The following is an 18,595-nucleotide window of genomic DNA, read 5'->3' as shown; positions in this document are numbered from 1 at the left end:
TGGGTCTAGGGCCTACAGGATTGGGCTGCAGGATTGTCGGCATTGCTGCAGGACTAGTTAATATTCTGGGAGAGCAGAGAGGGGAGACTGTGGCTCTGGGTTTTTTGTCGAAGGGGCCTATTTGAAATTCAGCAGGCCGAAGCACAAGCCGAACAGTAGTCTATCTTATCACAGTGAGGGGGAATAGGAGAAAAGAGAGAGGAGGAGGTAAGGAAAAAGAGAGAAACAGAGAGATATTGAAGGATTTGGCAGAGACAGAATGTGCGTGAGGGAAGAGAGAGACTTTGGGCCCTATCTTACACCCGGTGCAAAGCGGCGCCAAGCGCGACACAAATGTCTTTGCTAGTTAAAGACCGACACTGTTGTCATTTTCTCATCCAGTGCCCACGTTGTTTAAATAGCAAATGCACTTGCACCCATCTGAGCATCCATGGGCGTGTTGGTTTTAAAATGAGGTGTGGTAAGGCGCATTGTTGACACATTGCTATCTTGAGGCAGCAGAAAGCGATTGCGCTACTGACCAACAAAAACCTGGTCTGAAGTCAATGGTGCAGTGTTTCTATGTTATTTTAAGGGAGCATTATCAAGATAGTAATATGCACCTACATAGGCGGGTGCACAACGTGTGTAACTCTGCTTGTCACACACACACATGGATGGACAGCAGCGCACAAACATGCAAAAGATTACAGTGTGAAAGATTATTATTGTGTATATTTACATATTTTAAAAAATATGTCATAATGCTTAGTCCTAATATTTATCAGAATTAGCTAATAGCAGTAATGACAGATTGTCTAATTATTTGACCAATCGTGGCAATACATGTAGGTATTTAAACAGACCCGTCAGGATGCGGGTGTCTGTTTAGACCCAGCAAACGGATTTCAACAAGGGATCAGACACGGATCGACTTCCCTGCTACATCAATACATGAGGACATGAGGAACACATGGGGGAATAAATGAGGTGAAAACAGTGATGAAATAAAGAACTCTGGACAGCTTCTAGGTTCAGGTTCAGCACCTTGGAGAGCTGACCAAGTCCTTACCACTGTGTGATGATTTTTTACATGAGTAAAATTAATGATTTCATTTTTAAACAATATTTAAAAAATATTCTTTAACATTTTTGAGATTACAGTGATCAGGTTTCCATACTGTCAGCAAGCAATTACAACCCTGCTGATGTTACTGCATGACTGAATAAAATGATTTTAAAGAGAACCAAAGCTGTAATTAAAAAAATAAACCTTTTCAAAAGACAAATGAACACAAATTTGCAACAAATTAACAAACAAGGTTATAAACTGGTGGTCTTCTTCCTCCTTGGGTTTGCAGGCGAGGAGTACCAGGAAGGGGCTGGCCACGGGAGGGTACAGGAGCAACAGGGGCTAATATTTTCATAATGGATCATGCGCTTTCACTTCGTACATGAGCAGATCCGTTTACTTTGCAGAGAAGCGTTCCTTTTTACAACTTGGCAAATCCGCCATTATAAAAAGTACAACCCTTTTGAACCATGCTCCTGGAGCTGCGACCACTTTTTCCTTAGTTGACCTAGCAAACATGGATTTGGACACACCCTAAATGCACTTGCGCCATGCACTTCAGACCATGCGCCTAGACTTAGTGCTCAAAGACAAAGGAAAAAGTAATTTTGATAGTTTTTGAAAGTAGGATAGAGGTTTTGGCTGTTTTCTCAAACTATTACATCTACTTGAATAAAACGAATCTAACACTTGTATCAGATGATTATCTAATGATCAAAATGCAAAATAAAAAAAAGAATATAAACATAGTCTATTATTAAAGTAACATTTTGATTTTGAGGATTGTGCTGCCTTGGTGGCGGTCTGCACTCTCACTGTCCTTATTAAAGAAACCTTTGTTTGTTGTCCATAAAGTAAATGAAAAAATGCAGTATATTTTGCTTATAGATGGAAGTTGGAGTGTTGCTTTGCTTCAGTAAAAATAGGAAGTCATTTAGCATCAGAGGTTTGTTTTATCTATGTAAGGAAACAGAGGTTATCTTCTAAAGCTCATAACAAGCCTGCTAGAAAATACGGTATGTAATCATTCTGATAGCGGATCTGTCTCCCCGACTTTGTGTGAAGCATTCTCTTGTTTTGCTTTGTGTCATTTATTCATTGTAATGAATTCATCATTCGAGCTTTTATTGGCCAGTTCCTTTGTAGGAAGGGTCAGTATCTCAGTCTTTGTCATTTTGTACGCTGTGCCAAGTTCCAGTTGATAAAGCGTCATTGTTTGGTTAAACAATGACGCTTGGTGGATCTTTGAAATCCTGTTGGAAAACAGTGTAGAGCAAGAGACTGGGGGCAAAGCAAAGTGGACATACACACACACACAAAGCAACAGACAATGAGTTTGAGCCTTGTCAGTAGAAAAATCGAAAGGTCCTCTGCAGTCGTATCACTACATCTCATTTTCTTCCTCAGTTCAAAAAGTAGTCTAGTCCTACCCTTTGATCTTACCACCCTCTCTCTAGTTTTTCTGTTCCTGTCCATCTCACTGATGCACACACGTATAGTACAGACACAAACAAGCGCTCACATCCACACACACCTACTGTCCATCTAAAGACATGTGGCATTGCCATGGATACACACACACACACACACACATATACACACAAACACCAACCCCTGTTAATCCCAACATGGTCTTCGGTTCAATGTAGCTGCATCTATCGGTCACAGGCCAGCAAACTCTTCTTTCTCCAGCACTCTGTTTTAATTACTTTTCTCTGTTTTCTCTCCCTCTAAGTCTCCTTCCATCCCTCCTCATTCCTCTGTTTCCCTGCGATTACACAAGAGAAGGCAGTCACAGAGGAAAGGGAGGGAGGGAGGGAGGGAGGGGGGGGGCAACAAGCTGTGGAGATGAGTGAAGAGAGGTGTTTTCATTGGCCAGCATGTAGAGCCAAGGGGTTTTAAAGGTCAATTCTGTAACTGGTGATATAATAATTTAGTTTGTTGGTGAGGGGAAATTCTGATTTTCTGCACACACACCTCTGATTACACACACACACACTCACTCACACACACATATCAACATACTGCACTTACAAAAACACAAATGCATTTGGATACCCAACCCACACACTGTTTACCACTCTATCATCTATGACATCCTGCAGATTCTGTAAGCAAAGGAGAAAATATACATCAGTGACTCGCAAAGCATACAGGAGCAATGATCTGCAATTTACATTGAAGATCAAAACAAATGTTGTAGTTACATTTACGCTAAGCTAAGCTCTTGTCTTTTTTTTTTAAGGAAACAATGAAATGGCCACCTGCATAATAGCTCATTTCATGCTTATTTGTCATAACAATTACAAATGTTTCCTCCAGTCTTAAAAGCATAATATGCAAATAATAGAGTAGTCCCATTAGGCTTACATATTGTAGGCCTTACTTTTATAGAGGTGACATATTATCATAATTTTGCTTAGAAAAAATATTTAAATTTGTTGTTTTTTATATATTTATATAGATAGATAGATAGATCATCAGGATCAGCTGGTTGAAATTCACCAGCTGTGCATTCTGTATCTGTGTATGAGATGTAACAAACCACTGTAGTTTAGTATTCATTGCAAAAATGGTGAACACAACAGTGGAAATGTTACTTTTTGCTTTCAAAAGCTATAATGTGTTATTGTGTCTTTTAATGTCTTTCTCATGCATTTTGCTTTAAATTCAGAGAACAGAAAACATCAGTTTATCCTGGCTATTATAACCACATATTAAATACACTGTATGTCTGCAGTCTCACTCACACACACACACACTTTGAGTGGATCCAGCCCTTAATCCCAGTGTTCCCAGCACAAAAATCAATTAACCCAAATGGCATGCACCGCTACATAAAACTTCACCATTCATTCATGTTTGCCTACATTTGCATCAATTCTGCACCTTATTCATTCATTTAGTTGTTTTTAGGAAGGATAGAAATCCCAGGTTTTCACCAGGATAGACGCACTCTCCTGCAATATTTTGTGTAGTAAAATGTATTTACAGCTACAACTTTGCATATGTCATTCCAATACACTATTTGGTGAGGTGTGTGTGAGTGTGTGTGTGTGTGTGTGTGTGTGTGATCCATGTGTTGGGAGTGATGTGAACAGAAGGGAAGAATAATAACAAGACCTGTAATCCTTTCATCTTCACACATCAATCAACTGTTCTCAAACCGACACACACACACACACACACACACACACACACACACACACACACACACACACACACACACACACACACAGAGTTTTAATCATGACATCTTGCAATCAGGCAAGCGGCACCAGTCAATCACACTAGCTAAGATCTCATCCTCAACAAACACACAGTCAACACCCTATTGCCACATCTGTTGATGATTGTGTGTGTGTGTGTGTATGTGTGTGTGTGTGTGTGTGATTGGAAGCTTTTGATCTAATTGACATGAACTGAATCTAGGCTTTTGAAGAGATCAGCTTCAAAGTGTGTAATTTTCTTTTTCATGGGTCAGTTGAACATACATGCATGCTTTTTAGGAAGCAGAGCAGTATTACATAGATTCCTCTCTGTTCGATTCAGCAGAAATTATGCATTAATTATATGAGAAGACACTACAGAGCATCTAGATCAATATAACTAGTATGAAACTCAAAACATTATCTCTCTCTCTCTCTCTCTCTCTCTCTCTACATATATATATATATATATATATATATGGTTACAGAACTAATAATTGACACAAACAGATTTGGGCAAAAACACACATCCATCTACTAGCAGTGATAGCTTGAATGTAGGGCTGATGTACTCAGCCAATTTAAATCCACTAAATAAATGTCTCTACATTTCTGCCTTCAAAGCGTCAGAGCACAATTTGTGTGCCGTACGTTACTGAAAGGAAAGCAGTAACACCGGGCTGAATTTACTGACGGCTTGTGCCTGTGTAATGTCCACGCAGCGTAAAAAAACAACTCACCTGCAGCTCTCCACTGAAGCTTTTCAGGAGACATCACATGATTAAGTGCTATGTTTGAAAGCTTTGATATTTAACACTGTAGAGTGTATTTATGATTTGGTCAGCGTATCTACCGGGCATTCATTTTTCAAGCGCCATTCTACTGCAAATAATTCACTTAAATAGTTTTTTTTTTTAGGGTTTCCATGTTGATCTGAAACTCAAACGTCAGCAGCGTTTAGGCACTGCAGGATTAGCAGAGCCTGCAAATAAAACAAATGAATCATTGTGACATTCATAAATAATCGTTCATTTACTATATTAAGTGCAACTCTTGCTCCGGCTTTACTGCAGAAGCTGTTAAAATAAGACTGTGAAAATCAAGATAGCTGTTGGAAGCCTTGAAGTAATTATCCTTCAATTCATTTTATAAGTTCTTTGGTCAAATTTACTTTCCCTTTCTTTTTGTGTTTTCTGGCTGTGTGTGTGTTTATATATGTGTGTAAGCTTTGGCATTGTGTGTTTAAAGGTACACATCATATAGTGGGTTCATTCCTTATTCAGTCAGGATGGCTGTTGCTACTCAAACTAACTTCCCAGATACTATTTATTCCCAATAAAGTGCCCTTGCTTCTTCTAGAAACATAAAACATATATTTTACAACTGAGATCTTTCCCCTCCATAAAAACCTACCTGGCTCCAGATTGTAAAAACACTTACTAATATTCAGGTTGTGATGTTGCAATCCTCTGCACTATATTCTCAGATGGCTAGTTTTATAGAAACCTATTCAGATGTCAAAATATTGATGTACTAACTGACCTTAAGAGAACTTCAGGCTATGCCGTCATATCTACAGACCCATCAGACTGGCAGCACCATTCATTAGTGTCCTAATCTAAATGTCCCAGGGTTGAACGTGAGACTATGAGTACGAGCCCGCCATTATGATGCGTGGACACTCTGCTATAGCAAATGTCTGAAGGAATTAGGCCCACAACACCTTTAGGAGGCTAAATAACTATTCCTGACATTTCATAACTCCCCCCGCCTCCATGGTAAAGTGCCTGCTGACTGAAGTTGTCATGTTTACTGGGATACTTGAACAGAACGCAGCCATCAATAATGTTATTAATGGCACCTGTATTTTCCTACTGTAAGTCAAAGTGTCTGCTGTGAAAAAAGGCCTGTCGCTGAGATTTTTTTAACCTTTCTACCAAAGTAGTGTCATTTCACTACAGTTACAGTCACATACTGCCATTAGCCACAATCAAACTGCTTTTGACAAATAGTTCAAGTGATAGAAAATTATGCCGGTAAGATGTTTTCTTTAATATGTGCAGAAGATCCAGCACAGTCAACTTATTGACCACCAAAGTACAGTAAGCTTTGAGTTGGTATTGTTAGTCACGTTCACTCGAAAAAACGTTTTGTCTGAGCAAGGACTTCCCTCTGCCGTTAATCGTAGAGCATGTTGGCAACATCACATTCATGTGTTGTTGTGGTATTTCCCTCTACACAGAAAATCAATATCACAGAGAGTGTGTTGCATTACAATGTCAGTGTTGCGGGAATCTGTCCAATGTTGTTGTATCTGTAATAGTGAGCAGCAACTGACATTTACTGATATGAAAATGTTAGCGTTTATAAGTAAGTAATGTTGAATATTGGTTTTCATATTCCTGTAGTATACTGTGACTCTGTTATATTTCATTCAAAAGACATTAACTAGAATTTGAATGACATCAGCATTTACTCTAATGAATTTGTTGCATTACTTTGTGATGATTGAATATTAGACAATGTAGTTGCTGATATGCAGTAACTATCTTTGGCTTAGTGTCTTTTTTTATATCTGTCTTAATTTCTACTTCTCTCTTTCTCTGTCAGTTTATTTTGATTGTGTAAATGTAATAGTGATAGAAACGGGAAGCCTTTGCCTACTGTTTATAAAATATTAACAAAATAACATAATAAAATCATTGTGTTAACATGAACAGTTGATTAAAGAGATATTTGGTGAGAACACAATAGCAGCTACAGTATTTAACCACACATAGCCTCAGACATGCACGCACACACAGTTATACATAATGTATATGTGGCTCTCTGTGACTCAGTCATTGTATCTGTCTCACTCTCTCTCTCTGTCTCTCTCTTTCTCATAAATCACTAATGCTGGTATCAGCAGGCAACAGTTTCCCACTGCACACAATCACATCTGCGCTTACATGCACACACACACACACACACACACCTATCTCTTTTCCCCCAACTAATATGCTTATCTCTCTTCATTCTTACATGCCCTCTGTAAAGGGCACCAAACACCGATGGCGTTCGATGTGCTTAAAAACACCTGCATCCACTGTGTAATGCATGCACACATACAGGCAGCATCAAGACACATGCAAACAACGACACGTCATGTCAGGATGTCAGGATATGCTGCAGAACCATTTCCCTTGGAAAAGCAACAGTGTGCTGCCATTATGGGTGTACCAGACAACCAGGATTGAAATAATTAGTCGATTAATCAATACAATTGCATCAACTTTGGTAATCGATAAATTGTGTCTTTTTTTTCTTTTTCTTGCCAAACATTTGATGGTTCCAGCTTCTTAAATGTGAGGATTTGCTCCTTTCCTCACACATTATAATATATTGAATATCTTTTGGATTTGCATGTTATTTGCATTATCAAAGCAGTTTGAACTTGTCTCCTTAGTCTAAAATTCCTAAAATCGCTGCTAAACTGATTAGTTGATTACTTAGTTTAATGACAGAAAATTATTTGGCAATTATTTTGATAATAAATTAATTGTTTAAGTGAATTTGTGAAGCAAAAGGTGAAACATTTGCTGGTTTCAGATTCTCAAACGTGAATTGCTGCTTTACTGTTGGTTGGACATTTTGAAAATATCACCTTGGGCTCTGGGAACTTGTAATGTAGTACTGTTTGAGATTGTACAGGTTAAACAATTAATCAAACAGTAAAAATCATAATAGAAAATAAAATAACTAAATCACTTGTGTGTTAGCTAACATCATGTAAATTAACACCAAATGAATTGGTTTTGAACATACATATGCTTTGCTAACTTTTAATAGGGTTACACAAGCAAAATGTTCTCTTTAGTGAAAAACAAAATAGTCTTTTTTTATCATCAGATTTTGTTTCAGTTTTTTCCCTTTTTTTGGGCATTTTTCTGATATTTAATCTGCAAATGTATCACTGAGTGTTCTCATTTAGTGTTTAAATGATTTGAAACTGCCCATATATACTTCTACTGTGAATATAGTGGTTATTTATAACCTGGTAGCTGTAGTGTTCCAGCATCTGCTAGAAAATATAAGTATGCATATATGCAGCTCATGACAGTGAAGTGCTCGCTTGTGTTCACTCCTCATGTTTATGCACATACACAGTTATACACAAAAGCCATCCTTTGTGACTCCTTCCCCATGGACCATTGAATGCCCCTTGAACCTTGTTCCTGTAAAGAAAATGTACAGAGCCAGCATGTTAACCGTTAAACCCCTGCCCTCTGTCTCTATGTTTCACACTAGATGAACTGGATCTGTGACATTATACACCACATTTACTGAATAGAAAACAGCATCTCACAGTCCAATAGTTGCAATATGTACATATGAGCATCTATAAAGCTGCATAATGCCTTTCTCACCCTTCTTTTCTCTCTCCCTCTCTCTCTCTCTCTCTGGCTACCTAATGGTCGTTCTCTTAGGACGGGAACTTCAGCAAGGCAGACATCTTTCCAGCAAGCGCACCAGCCGAGAACGTCGGACAGTCATCCTTTGTCGATTTCGGTGAGAGTGACAGAGATTTGTCGTTTGCTGTCATTTTTGACATACCTGAAGTGTGTGTGTGTGTGAGTGAGTGAGTGAGTGAGTGAGTAACAGAGAGACCCTTTTTATACCATCCATGTATGGCGGGGATCTGGATTGTAATTGGACAGTGAAAATGTACTTAATGTATACTAACTCACTAAAGATGCTTAGAAACCTCTGAAAGTGGTCTGACTTGTACTGGACCAGATTGTACTCAATCGTTTAAGTGTTCCGACCCGTGTGTGTGTGTGTGTGTGTGTGTGTGTGTGTGTGTGTGTGTGTGTGTGTGTGTGTGTGTGTGTGTGTGTGTTTGTGTGTTTGTGGCAGATCCATTCCTCTCTAAGTCCTTTAAGCTCCCTCTGCATTTAAAGCTGTGTAGCTTCAAAGTCTCCCAAATAGGACTGTCTGGTCTTTTTGGCTTTGGCATTTTCACTACAGTGCTCTCATCGCATAACTTTCTTTCCTATACACACACACACACACACAAACACAAACACAGACACACACACATAAACACACACCACAAATGCTCACCCTTCACCAGACAGGCTAATCTCATGTGTGCATAGCGGTTACAGACACACACTTCCTCACAACTCACACTCAGTCCCGCATAGAGCCAGATTTTTGGGGACATCTTATCCCCTTGAACAATCTTGGCCAGCAGTATTCATTGTTCAGCTCAGCTTTTTTACATTTATCCTCAGCAAATCTCCGCCGGCTCTCTAATCTCCAGGCTGCAGCCTGTGCACCACAAAGTGGCCCCTGGTCGCTCTTGTCCAAGCAGCCACCTCAGCCAGCAGACTTGGAGAGGTGTGCTGGCTTCTTATTCTTGCTTTTGAAGGTAAATGCTTCTCAGATTATCAGTCCGATGCTATATAACAGTATAGTAAAACGATGATATATCTGGATAGAAACACCGAAAGAGTAAATACTCTTCCTGTTAAGTAGTATCACTTAAGTGGTAAGTGGTGCTGAAAAATGTGTCATACCTCCAGTCGCTATAATGTAGCTGGTCAGGTGACATAAGTGCAAGACTGGCTGTCATGAGCACCTCCCAGTGTGAATGTGAAGAACTTTGATTTAGAAACTCTAAGCGCATGCTCTGCAGTCGGCTGTCCCTAGATGAATAAATAGTCCTCCAGAGCTTAAAGCCAGATGTAAGCTATTCTTAGCTTTAAAATGCTAATCTGAAAGATTTTTATTTGTTTTACTTTGTGTCCATTTTTGGTGCTTAGCAGTAATCTCTGCACTGGAGTGTTTTTTTTTTTTTTTTTTTCACAGCACTTCTCAGAAACCACTTACACATCTACCATCATATATTGTTACTTGCAGCAATGGCCCCTGAGAGAAGGTGGTTTGTGCACATTTTGAGTGGTACCAGTAATTCAGTAGCAGCAACATGGGGCAGCTTGATGTCTAGAGGGGAAACGCTGCAATGTGTCCACTCATGTGACTCTTTTTCCTTGGATTTTCTGTCTGCTTCTTCATGCCGATGGCACTTTTTTTTTTACGGTGTATCGATTCTGAACAACCCAAACCTAAACGCATCACGTCCTCTCAGGGGAAGGCCAGACAGTGATTATTAACATTAATCTGCAATTCAAAGCTATAGACTTTGATCTGTATGGAAATGGTATAACTTTCATTATTTGATATGAAATATAGTTTCTTACCACAGAATGTTAATAGCAAAGTGATCATGAAAATTTCAGACCATTTTATTTTATCATTTTGTCTGTGTGACCTTATCACTCAGTTTGAGCTATATGCTGTCATTAGCTGTGTAATGTTGATGCGTTTTTAATTAACATTCGGGCTCGTGTGGCACATGAGCACACACAGACACACACAAGCATGCACACGGAGCTTCACACTGATAAACACATCCTTATTGGCAAGATTAATCTGTTAATCTCATTGCAGCTAGGGGTGTCCATCAAATATTTAGTGAACAAACTTCCCCTTCCCAAATTGGCAATAATTTATGAGCCAGAGGGGAAATGACCTATATGCTTTGGATGTGAGTGCGTGCACGAGGGAGTCTGTGTGACAGTGTGTGTTTGTGTAATTTGCCAGCGAGAGTTGCTCGCGTGTATTTAATTCATCATCTCTGGGGGCGGTGACCTTTTTTTTTTTTTTTTTTGTTCAAATCTCAAGCTTATCTCGACAAAAACTTTTTCATTTCTTTAATCTTTTTCTATCTTTTCCCCCCTTCCTCCTTCGGCTCGGAAATGTCACTTGGAGACGCTGCCCTCGTTAGCTGGGGATTGAAGCCTTTGAGGGTCACGCTTCTAATAATCTTCCAAATTCAGGGAGAGAGATGCCTTGCAGGATGTAACGTCTCTTTTTTTTTTTTTTTTTGGTCCCGTTTTGTCTGCTTCAGTCAGCCCCTCCTCGGCTGTCGCTGTCTATCTTCATTTCTCTTGATCTAGTGTATATCTCCTATCTACCGCTCACTCGCTTTCCACACTCGTTTTCATTCTCCTCCCTCTATTCTTCATGTAAACAGCTTTGCTGCAGGTGTCACTGGATCATTATTCCACTGTTGGAGGAGGGCTGTATAATGACCCACTCTTACTTTTTCTCTTTCTAGGATGTTGAGTATTCATTAAAGCCCTTCTTTTCACTATTTACTTTCCTAAAAAGATACTTAATTAGTCATGTTACTTCACGATAAATAGAACAATAATGTCTAACACTGTTTAAAGAAATGATTATAGGGTATAAAAAGCAGTAGTTTAATAGGCAATTACAATTGGTGCTTGATTTTCTCCACACACTGATTAAAATAATATTAGATTTTGAGTTAACCACACTTGCCACTCTGTGATTCGTAGTCCTGTTCTGTCTTTTTCTGTATCTCTAACTCTCATATTGTCGGGCAGAGAGAGAAAGAGATCATCTGTGCCAACGAGAACACAGTTAGGATTTGTTATAAAATCAGTGGGGCTGAATGAGAGTCTGTATGAGTAAGAAAAGATTGGCTCTGAAAAGGCATACACACAAAACAGAAAAGAAAAGCTGCACTCTTAAGTAAAAACTCTTTAAATATTTTAATGCTACATATCCAAAATGGATGTATTTCAGCCCGAAGTCAGCAGTGTTCTTTTTTTCAATTCCGCTGTCGTTCACACTCATGCACAGGTGAATACAGATGTGATACCGTAGTCCCTTCCACTCTGTGCTCACTTTATGGGTAAGTTGCCAAAGAGGTCATGTACAAGTCAAGTATTCAATGCTCAGGTCTATGTGTTGAAGTAATCTATTCAAGAAGAAATTTAAAAGGGCATACATTAAATCAGGGGGGCACATTAAAAGATAGTTTCTTGGTTCTAATGATGAATCTGTCATTTTATTCAAATAACATTCTTACATTTAAGGGCTTCTGAAGTGGATTTATGTTTCAAAGTACACCAAATAAAACTCAAGAAAATGTGAAACGAACTTTCATCAAAGAATCTGCATTGCATTTTTCTTGACTAGTCAACACTTGACTAGCACAGCTCAGTGTTTTATGGCTACCAGTGCAGTGCAGTTCATAAGCTGCTGATAAATGTTTAACATTCTTTCTGGCCCCAAATCTAAATAGTTAACCAATCAGATACATATTTAGAGTAACATTGAAAAGACAGCCTGTGTAACTGTTTATTAGGTTACATTAAATTATACAGGTGTTGCTTTTTGTGTCCCTATTCTTTACTTACCGACTTAATTTGTCTTCCTCCACTGTAACAGCCCATCTCTGATAATACTATTATCATTCAGTGTTTGTCTCTCTGTGTGTGGCCATCTTACAAGCTGATCTGACCGGCTTCTCTCCAGGCTAATTAAAGAACACGTGTTGGCTTTACTGAAAAACCTTGAGTGTGTGACTGCAGGGAGGCAAATGAAAGAGATGAGAGAGAGAGAGAGGTGGTGGGAGGGGGGGCATGATGGCACATTTCAAGGATGACATGAAGTGAGATAGAAAAGAGGATAAAAATATGAAGATCTGCCTAGGTGGACGGTCTAGAGAGGGAAGGGGGAGGGAAAGGTGGCAGGGAGGATAATGAAGCAATGAATGGAAAGAGGAGGAGAGGAGAGGATGAGATAGAGCAGAGAGCAGCATTGCATCCCTGTGTGATCTGGAGTGGGAATTATTTCCGTCACATTGTCAATTCCCACTCTTTCTACCTCAGTCTGTCTCTATGTCCCTCTACATTTTTCTCTACATCCTTAGGTCTGTGTCCACCTTCCTCCACCTGTTCTTTATTCTGTCTTTTTCTCTGCCTCTTCAATTTTTCTTTTTTTGTCGGAAATGTCAAATGATACATGATCATAATTCTAAAACGTAGAATGAAAAATAGAATTGACACTGACTGACAGACACTGACTGCTAAGTGTAAGCAGTAAAAGTCACCTATTGCATATCAAATTTTTGCAGGCTGTTATATTCAGTGCTGCCAGGCTGCAGCTTTCCTTCTTCCTCCCAGCAAAATATAGAGTTGAGTTTTATCTGGGAGCTCATCTGGAAAAGCTCATTTAGTAAGCTGCAGCAGCTTCAGATTTTAAAAAAATCTCTTTCCATATAGTTCTCACGTATTTAGGAAATTACATTCATAATACACCAGTCATGAATCCTGTCATAAAACTTGCTACATATATTTAAGGACCCTGGAGGATTAATCCCAATGACTTGGTGATCCTCTGGCGTTTCCTGTAGTACCATCAGATCAGTGTTTTCACATGTTTTGTGGAAGATCTCAACAACTTACCAAGAAAATTTTTAACTGACCTTCATGGTTCCCAGAGGATGAATTGTAACAACTTGAATATCTTGATCCCCTGACCTCTCATTCAACCATCATCAGGTCATAACTTCTGTTTGTTTAATATTTTGGTTTCTAACCAAATGCCCGCAAAACTAATGATATTCCCATCGGACTCAGCTGTACTTTGTGTTTAGTGCTAATTAGCAAATGTTAGCATGCTAACACCCTGAACTAAGATGATAAGCATGAAAAAAATGTACCTGCTAAAGATCAACATGCTAGCATTGTGATTGTGAACATGTTAGCATGCTGATAGTAGTGTTTACTGCTCAAAACACTGCTGTGGCTGTAAGTACAGTCTCACAGAGCCGCTAGAACGACTGTACTCTCTCTTCTCACTGTTTACTGGACAACAGAAACATCTATCCAAAAGTCACTCTTATAAATACACTGATGTTGTATTTCAACCTGGCTCGCCTGTGTTACCAACACTGGCTGTAGTGCTGTACATGTGATGACCTTTAATTTAACATTTAACAGATTTAAGATTCAAAAATAGGCATTACTTTTTATTTGAAATGGAGACGTTTGTTAAGACAAAGGACAGCTTCTTCAGAGTCAACAAACCTGTTTCTGTTTCCCTTTGTGCCACTAATGTCTCAGATTCAAGACTGTTATATATTTTACCCATTTATTCAAAATCTGTCTTCTACCGGCAGCACACATTGTCTAAACCTGAAGTGTGTGTGTGTGCACATATCTATGTGCTTGTGTACATGTATGTCCATAGAGGCATACGGGGATCTGTCCACACGTCCATGTTTGTGTGTGGGTGATTCTGTTTCCAGCAGTAGACTCTTAATAGATGCACAGCATATGCCAGACAAAACAGGCCCATCTGCCTTATCACTGAGGTAATTGCATTTTTCAAAGTGACAGCGGCCAATGCATAATTCATCATTAGGTAAAGCACAACGAAGTCCCACAACCAAGTGTGTCAGCTAGCTTCACTGCAGGTAGGATGGAGGGGGGCTACTCTGCAACCAGCGACTCACTAAGATAGGGAGATTTAAGAGACAGCGAGGAGAGAATGTGTTTGGAAGTGATATTTAAAATCGGAGAGGCTGTCATCATGCTGTGTGTGTATGTCTGTCTGAGTGTACGTGCGTGCGTGTGTGTGTGTGTGTGTGTTTGTATGTACTTGCAGGTAAGTCAGCATGTTAACAGGACAGCCTATTTCTCTCTCCTCTCCCCTCAGGCGTTCTTTCTCCACTCATCTTATTATATTGTGTTACATTCAACCTCTCCCCCTCTCCTCCTTTTCTGTCTGCCTCATTCTCCCCTCAACCACTGCATACCTCTCTCACTATTTTTTTTTTTACCTTCCTTTTGTGTTTTCTTGTGTTTCACTGGCTGTCTTGTCATGTTTTCAACCAGTCTACTCTGCTTTCTCACTCACTTTGCTTTTTCAGTCTCACATTCTTCATCACTTTCTCTCTCACTCACTGGCTCTTGCAGACCTGTACTTGTGAACACAAAAAACAACTCTGGTAACGGAGTGCTGCTATGGTGGTTAAGATCAGAGCGGGTTGCGTAAGCAGTATCACGTAACAGTATACATCTGCATTTATGTGAAAGACATCCCTCTAGACCATATTAATGAAGAAAAATGTGGCAAATGGGAAAAAATAAAATCTAATCAAGCACCATTTTGTGATATCCCTTGCATTTAGAAATATTCCAATCCAGATGCAAATGATCAAGTCTCCTGGGTTTACAGTTTCCAAGTTCAGATATTAATTTGCACATTTTAATATGCAATTTGATGCAAATTGCAAAGTACATCTGACACAAAAGTGTCCTTCATTGAAGGTAAAACCCGCATCTCCTCTTCCTTGTTCCAATATCGGCTGCGCAGTAATAATGCGTAAGTAGTACTCTCAATTATAAAAACCCACCCATAGCAATCTACACACTAATTAGCACTTTATATTTGAATTAATTTTAAAACATTAGAGTGTTGCACATGTTCCAAGTGTTGTTATTGCAAGAGGAATCCATGACTTCCATTTTGTTTTAGCACCAGCGACTTAAGTGCTCCTGCAGTGTCTGTATGGTTTTTGTATTATTTCTGCATTCTTTTGTTTATCTGCTTTTCACCGACGGTCCACTCAGACTGGAGCCATGCTAAATTTGATTGTAACCTAAAATGAGTTAGACAAACATAGACAAAAGTATATAGTGTAACAATTTGGATTGCTGTTTTATAATGCATGTTGTATCAACTTTTTCTAACCAAAAAAGTTTGCAGTGTGAATGCATTTGTAGTCAGTAATATGAATTATGGTAAATTTCTTTTAAAACAAATATGACCTTCACTCAGGCTCTGAACTGTTTTGTTTGCAAGCATCTACAGTATGTATTCTTTCTTCTAAACCTGGGTTTTTATGACTCTCTGTCCTCCCCAAGGATGAGACCTTTGTGAGATTCCTCCCCCTCTATTTACACCTTCAGCACACACACTTGCAACACACAGGTACAGTGAGACACACAAAGCTCCATCATGTCATAGAGTTTGTAATGAAACACAGGCTTCTGGCAGTTTGTGTGTGTGCGTTTGTGCAAATTGTGATTTGCATTGTTATTGGCGCTCCATTGTACTCTATGAATGCCAATGTGTCACAATGCATATTAGCTTAGTCTGTATATTCACTCATAGTCTCTCTCTCGTGTTGTTGTCCTTACCTGATTTTTTTTGTGTTTTCCCTCCTCTCCTCTGCCCCGTCCTTCCCAGACCTCTCCCTCTCAACACCACCTTCTCCGTTTCAACCCCTTTACCTGCAGTTTCCTCCCTCTGCGACTCTCTCAGCCAATCTCCATCACACCACGAGTCATCAGCGGGAGGGCAAGATGAAAAGCAGGAGGGAGGGAAGGAGGGAGGGTGAATAAAGAGGAGGAAAGGCGGACAGAGAAAAGGAGGCGTTAAGACTAGAAGGGAGTAATAGAAGGAGGGAAAGAGAATGACTGACAGAAGTGAGCATGAAGAGGAGAAAGAGAGAGCGAGGGGAGGAGATGGGTGAAGGAGAGCATAACGGGAATAAGAGAGACAGATGAAAAGATAGATGAAAGAATGTATTCATGGTGGAAAGGCGAGGTGGGACAGAGGGAGGAAACGTTAGAGTGTGTGTGTGTGTGTGTGTGTGTCTGGCAGAACTGACAGTAAGTACAAGTGCGAGTGACAACCTGTGCAGGACTGAATTAACACTCATTCTGTCTCTCTCTATCTCTGCCTGTTTCTCTGTTTCTCTCCTCACAGTATCTCATCATCTACACATCTCTGTCTCTTACCTCCACAGCAAAAAATGTTCAAATGGTGCATTTGATGCCTCATTTTATTGTTTGTTTCCATCATAGCCACAGTAATGTAACTAATTAGAAAGTGTTGCCTACATATTCTAAATATTTTGCATCAAAAGATATCCCTGTATGCCAACTATTACAGTATGTCTTGGAGTAGATATTTGCAGCATGCCTGCAGCCTCTAATTGATGCTCTTTAGAATTTAGACAGATCAGGAGTCAGCAAAGTCATATCGAAACAATTGAAATATTGCACTTTCATAAAATTGGACAAATTGAAAGAGACAAATCATTAAAGAATTGTCAAAAATCATGCAGTCAAGGCCAAGATATCCTGACCTTTAATCACACTACGGGTCAAACTCCGAAATCTCTTGATCCTACACTTCCCATAATACAGTTTGATAGCATCTTTCCCTCCACACCCCAGTTTGTATCACAGTCCTTCAGTTAAACCCCCAGTCAAGTAAGTAGAACTCTCCATAACCAGCCATTGAAAATTTTGATAAACTATTAATCACCTATTTAGTAAGGGTACTAAACATTAAGAGCTTGCAGCTGTCCAAATATGAGTATTTGCTTACTTTCCTCCATTTCATAACATTGCAAATGTAATAGTTTGAGGGTCATTACTCCTGACTGCCAGAGATGGTATGAAATACCTGGATACAGTATGCATCGCGCGCATGCCAAGGAAGTCTAGTCATAATACCAACAAAGTCACATGTGTGACCTGGGTGACGCAAGCAACCTGATAAAGGGGCCTTGCACTCAACAGTTGTCTCCTTTTCATCTTCTTGCCTAAACGTGCAGGTTGTGTATGTTGTTAGCATCAGTAAGCATCAGTGTTTTACTGCCTATGCCAGTAACTTCGTAATCTGTTGGTTGGAGCTACAATTTTGTCCTCCAGAGGCTGCATAACCGATGCTCATCTCTGCTGGGAATTTTGCCAAAATGCCAACCAAAGCATTGGACTTTTCCAGGTAAGTAGTCAACTTTATTTCCCCTGCAGGCGTGCCTTGCAAACTTACCCGCTTAGCACCTCCGCTCGTTCGAAGATGAATTGCTATTGTGTCATGTGCTGTATTAGCTTGTTAGTTTTATACTTGACAGTCCAGTCTAGCTGAGGTGTTTTCACCTCATTACAACCGTTAGGGAACCCTAGCAGAGAGTGTTTTGTTTCGCTCCTTAGCTACTGACTTAACACTGTTAAAGGTAATTACATGCAATTACAAATACACCTACCAGGGTGACCTGTGTGTATTTGCCAGTGACACATTTGTAGCTGAGTGTTTCTTGCTCTACTGCTACATCACTAGCCTTACCACGGTTAAGGTGCTGGTTTAACTGGATTTGTAGCTGAGTGTTTCTCGCTCTACTGCTGCATTGATAGCCTTACAGCGATTATGCTCTCCGTTTGTAACTCCTGCTTGGTCCCTCTCATCCCAGAGGATATGATAGATGCCCATCATGCCTTGGCATCGAACACCTAAGGCAGGCAGTGAGAGAGAATGCTTGCATTAATTGCAGTTGCATGCCATTGGCAGAGAGGACCACAAGGTTGGCCAGGTCTGACAGTAGCATTGCTGAGACTGGCTTACCTCCTTCAGGAATGCCTGCATTCAGCCCCCCTTCAGGCTCTAAGCACCA

The 18,595-nt window shown here is 39.8% G+C and overlaps 1 protein-coding gene across 2 annotated transcripts in view; it reads left to right on the top strand.

Moving 5' to 3' along the window:
• Positions 1 to 18,595, top strand: part of itfg1 (integrin alpha FG-GAP repeat containing 1) — a 148,507-nt gene that overhangs the window by 27,877 nt on the left and 102,035 nt on the right. For both annotated transcript variants that reach the window (XM_067596020.1, XM_067596011.1), the window contains exon 8: positions 8,730 to 8,811. In XM_067596020.1, coding sequence (XP_067452121.1) covers positions 8,730 to 8,811 — 82 coding nt within the window. The remainder of the gene's footprint in view (positions 1 to 8,729; positions 8,812 to 18,595) is intronic.

This window comes from Thunnus thynnus, chromosome 1 (assembly GCF_963924715.1).
Source record: "Thunnus thynnus chromosome 1, fThuThy2.1, whole genome shotgun sequence".
In the NCBI taxonomy this organism is placed as follows: domain Eukaryota; kingdom Metazoa; phylum Chordata; class Actinopteri; order Scombriformes; family Scombridae; genus Thunnus; species Thunnus thynnus.
This window is presented reverse-complemented; position numbering and strand designations above follow the sequence as displayed.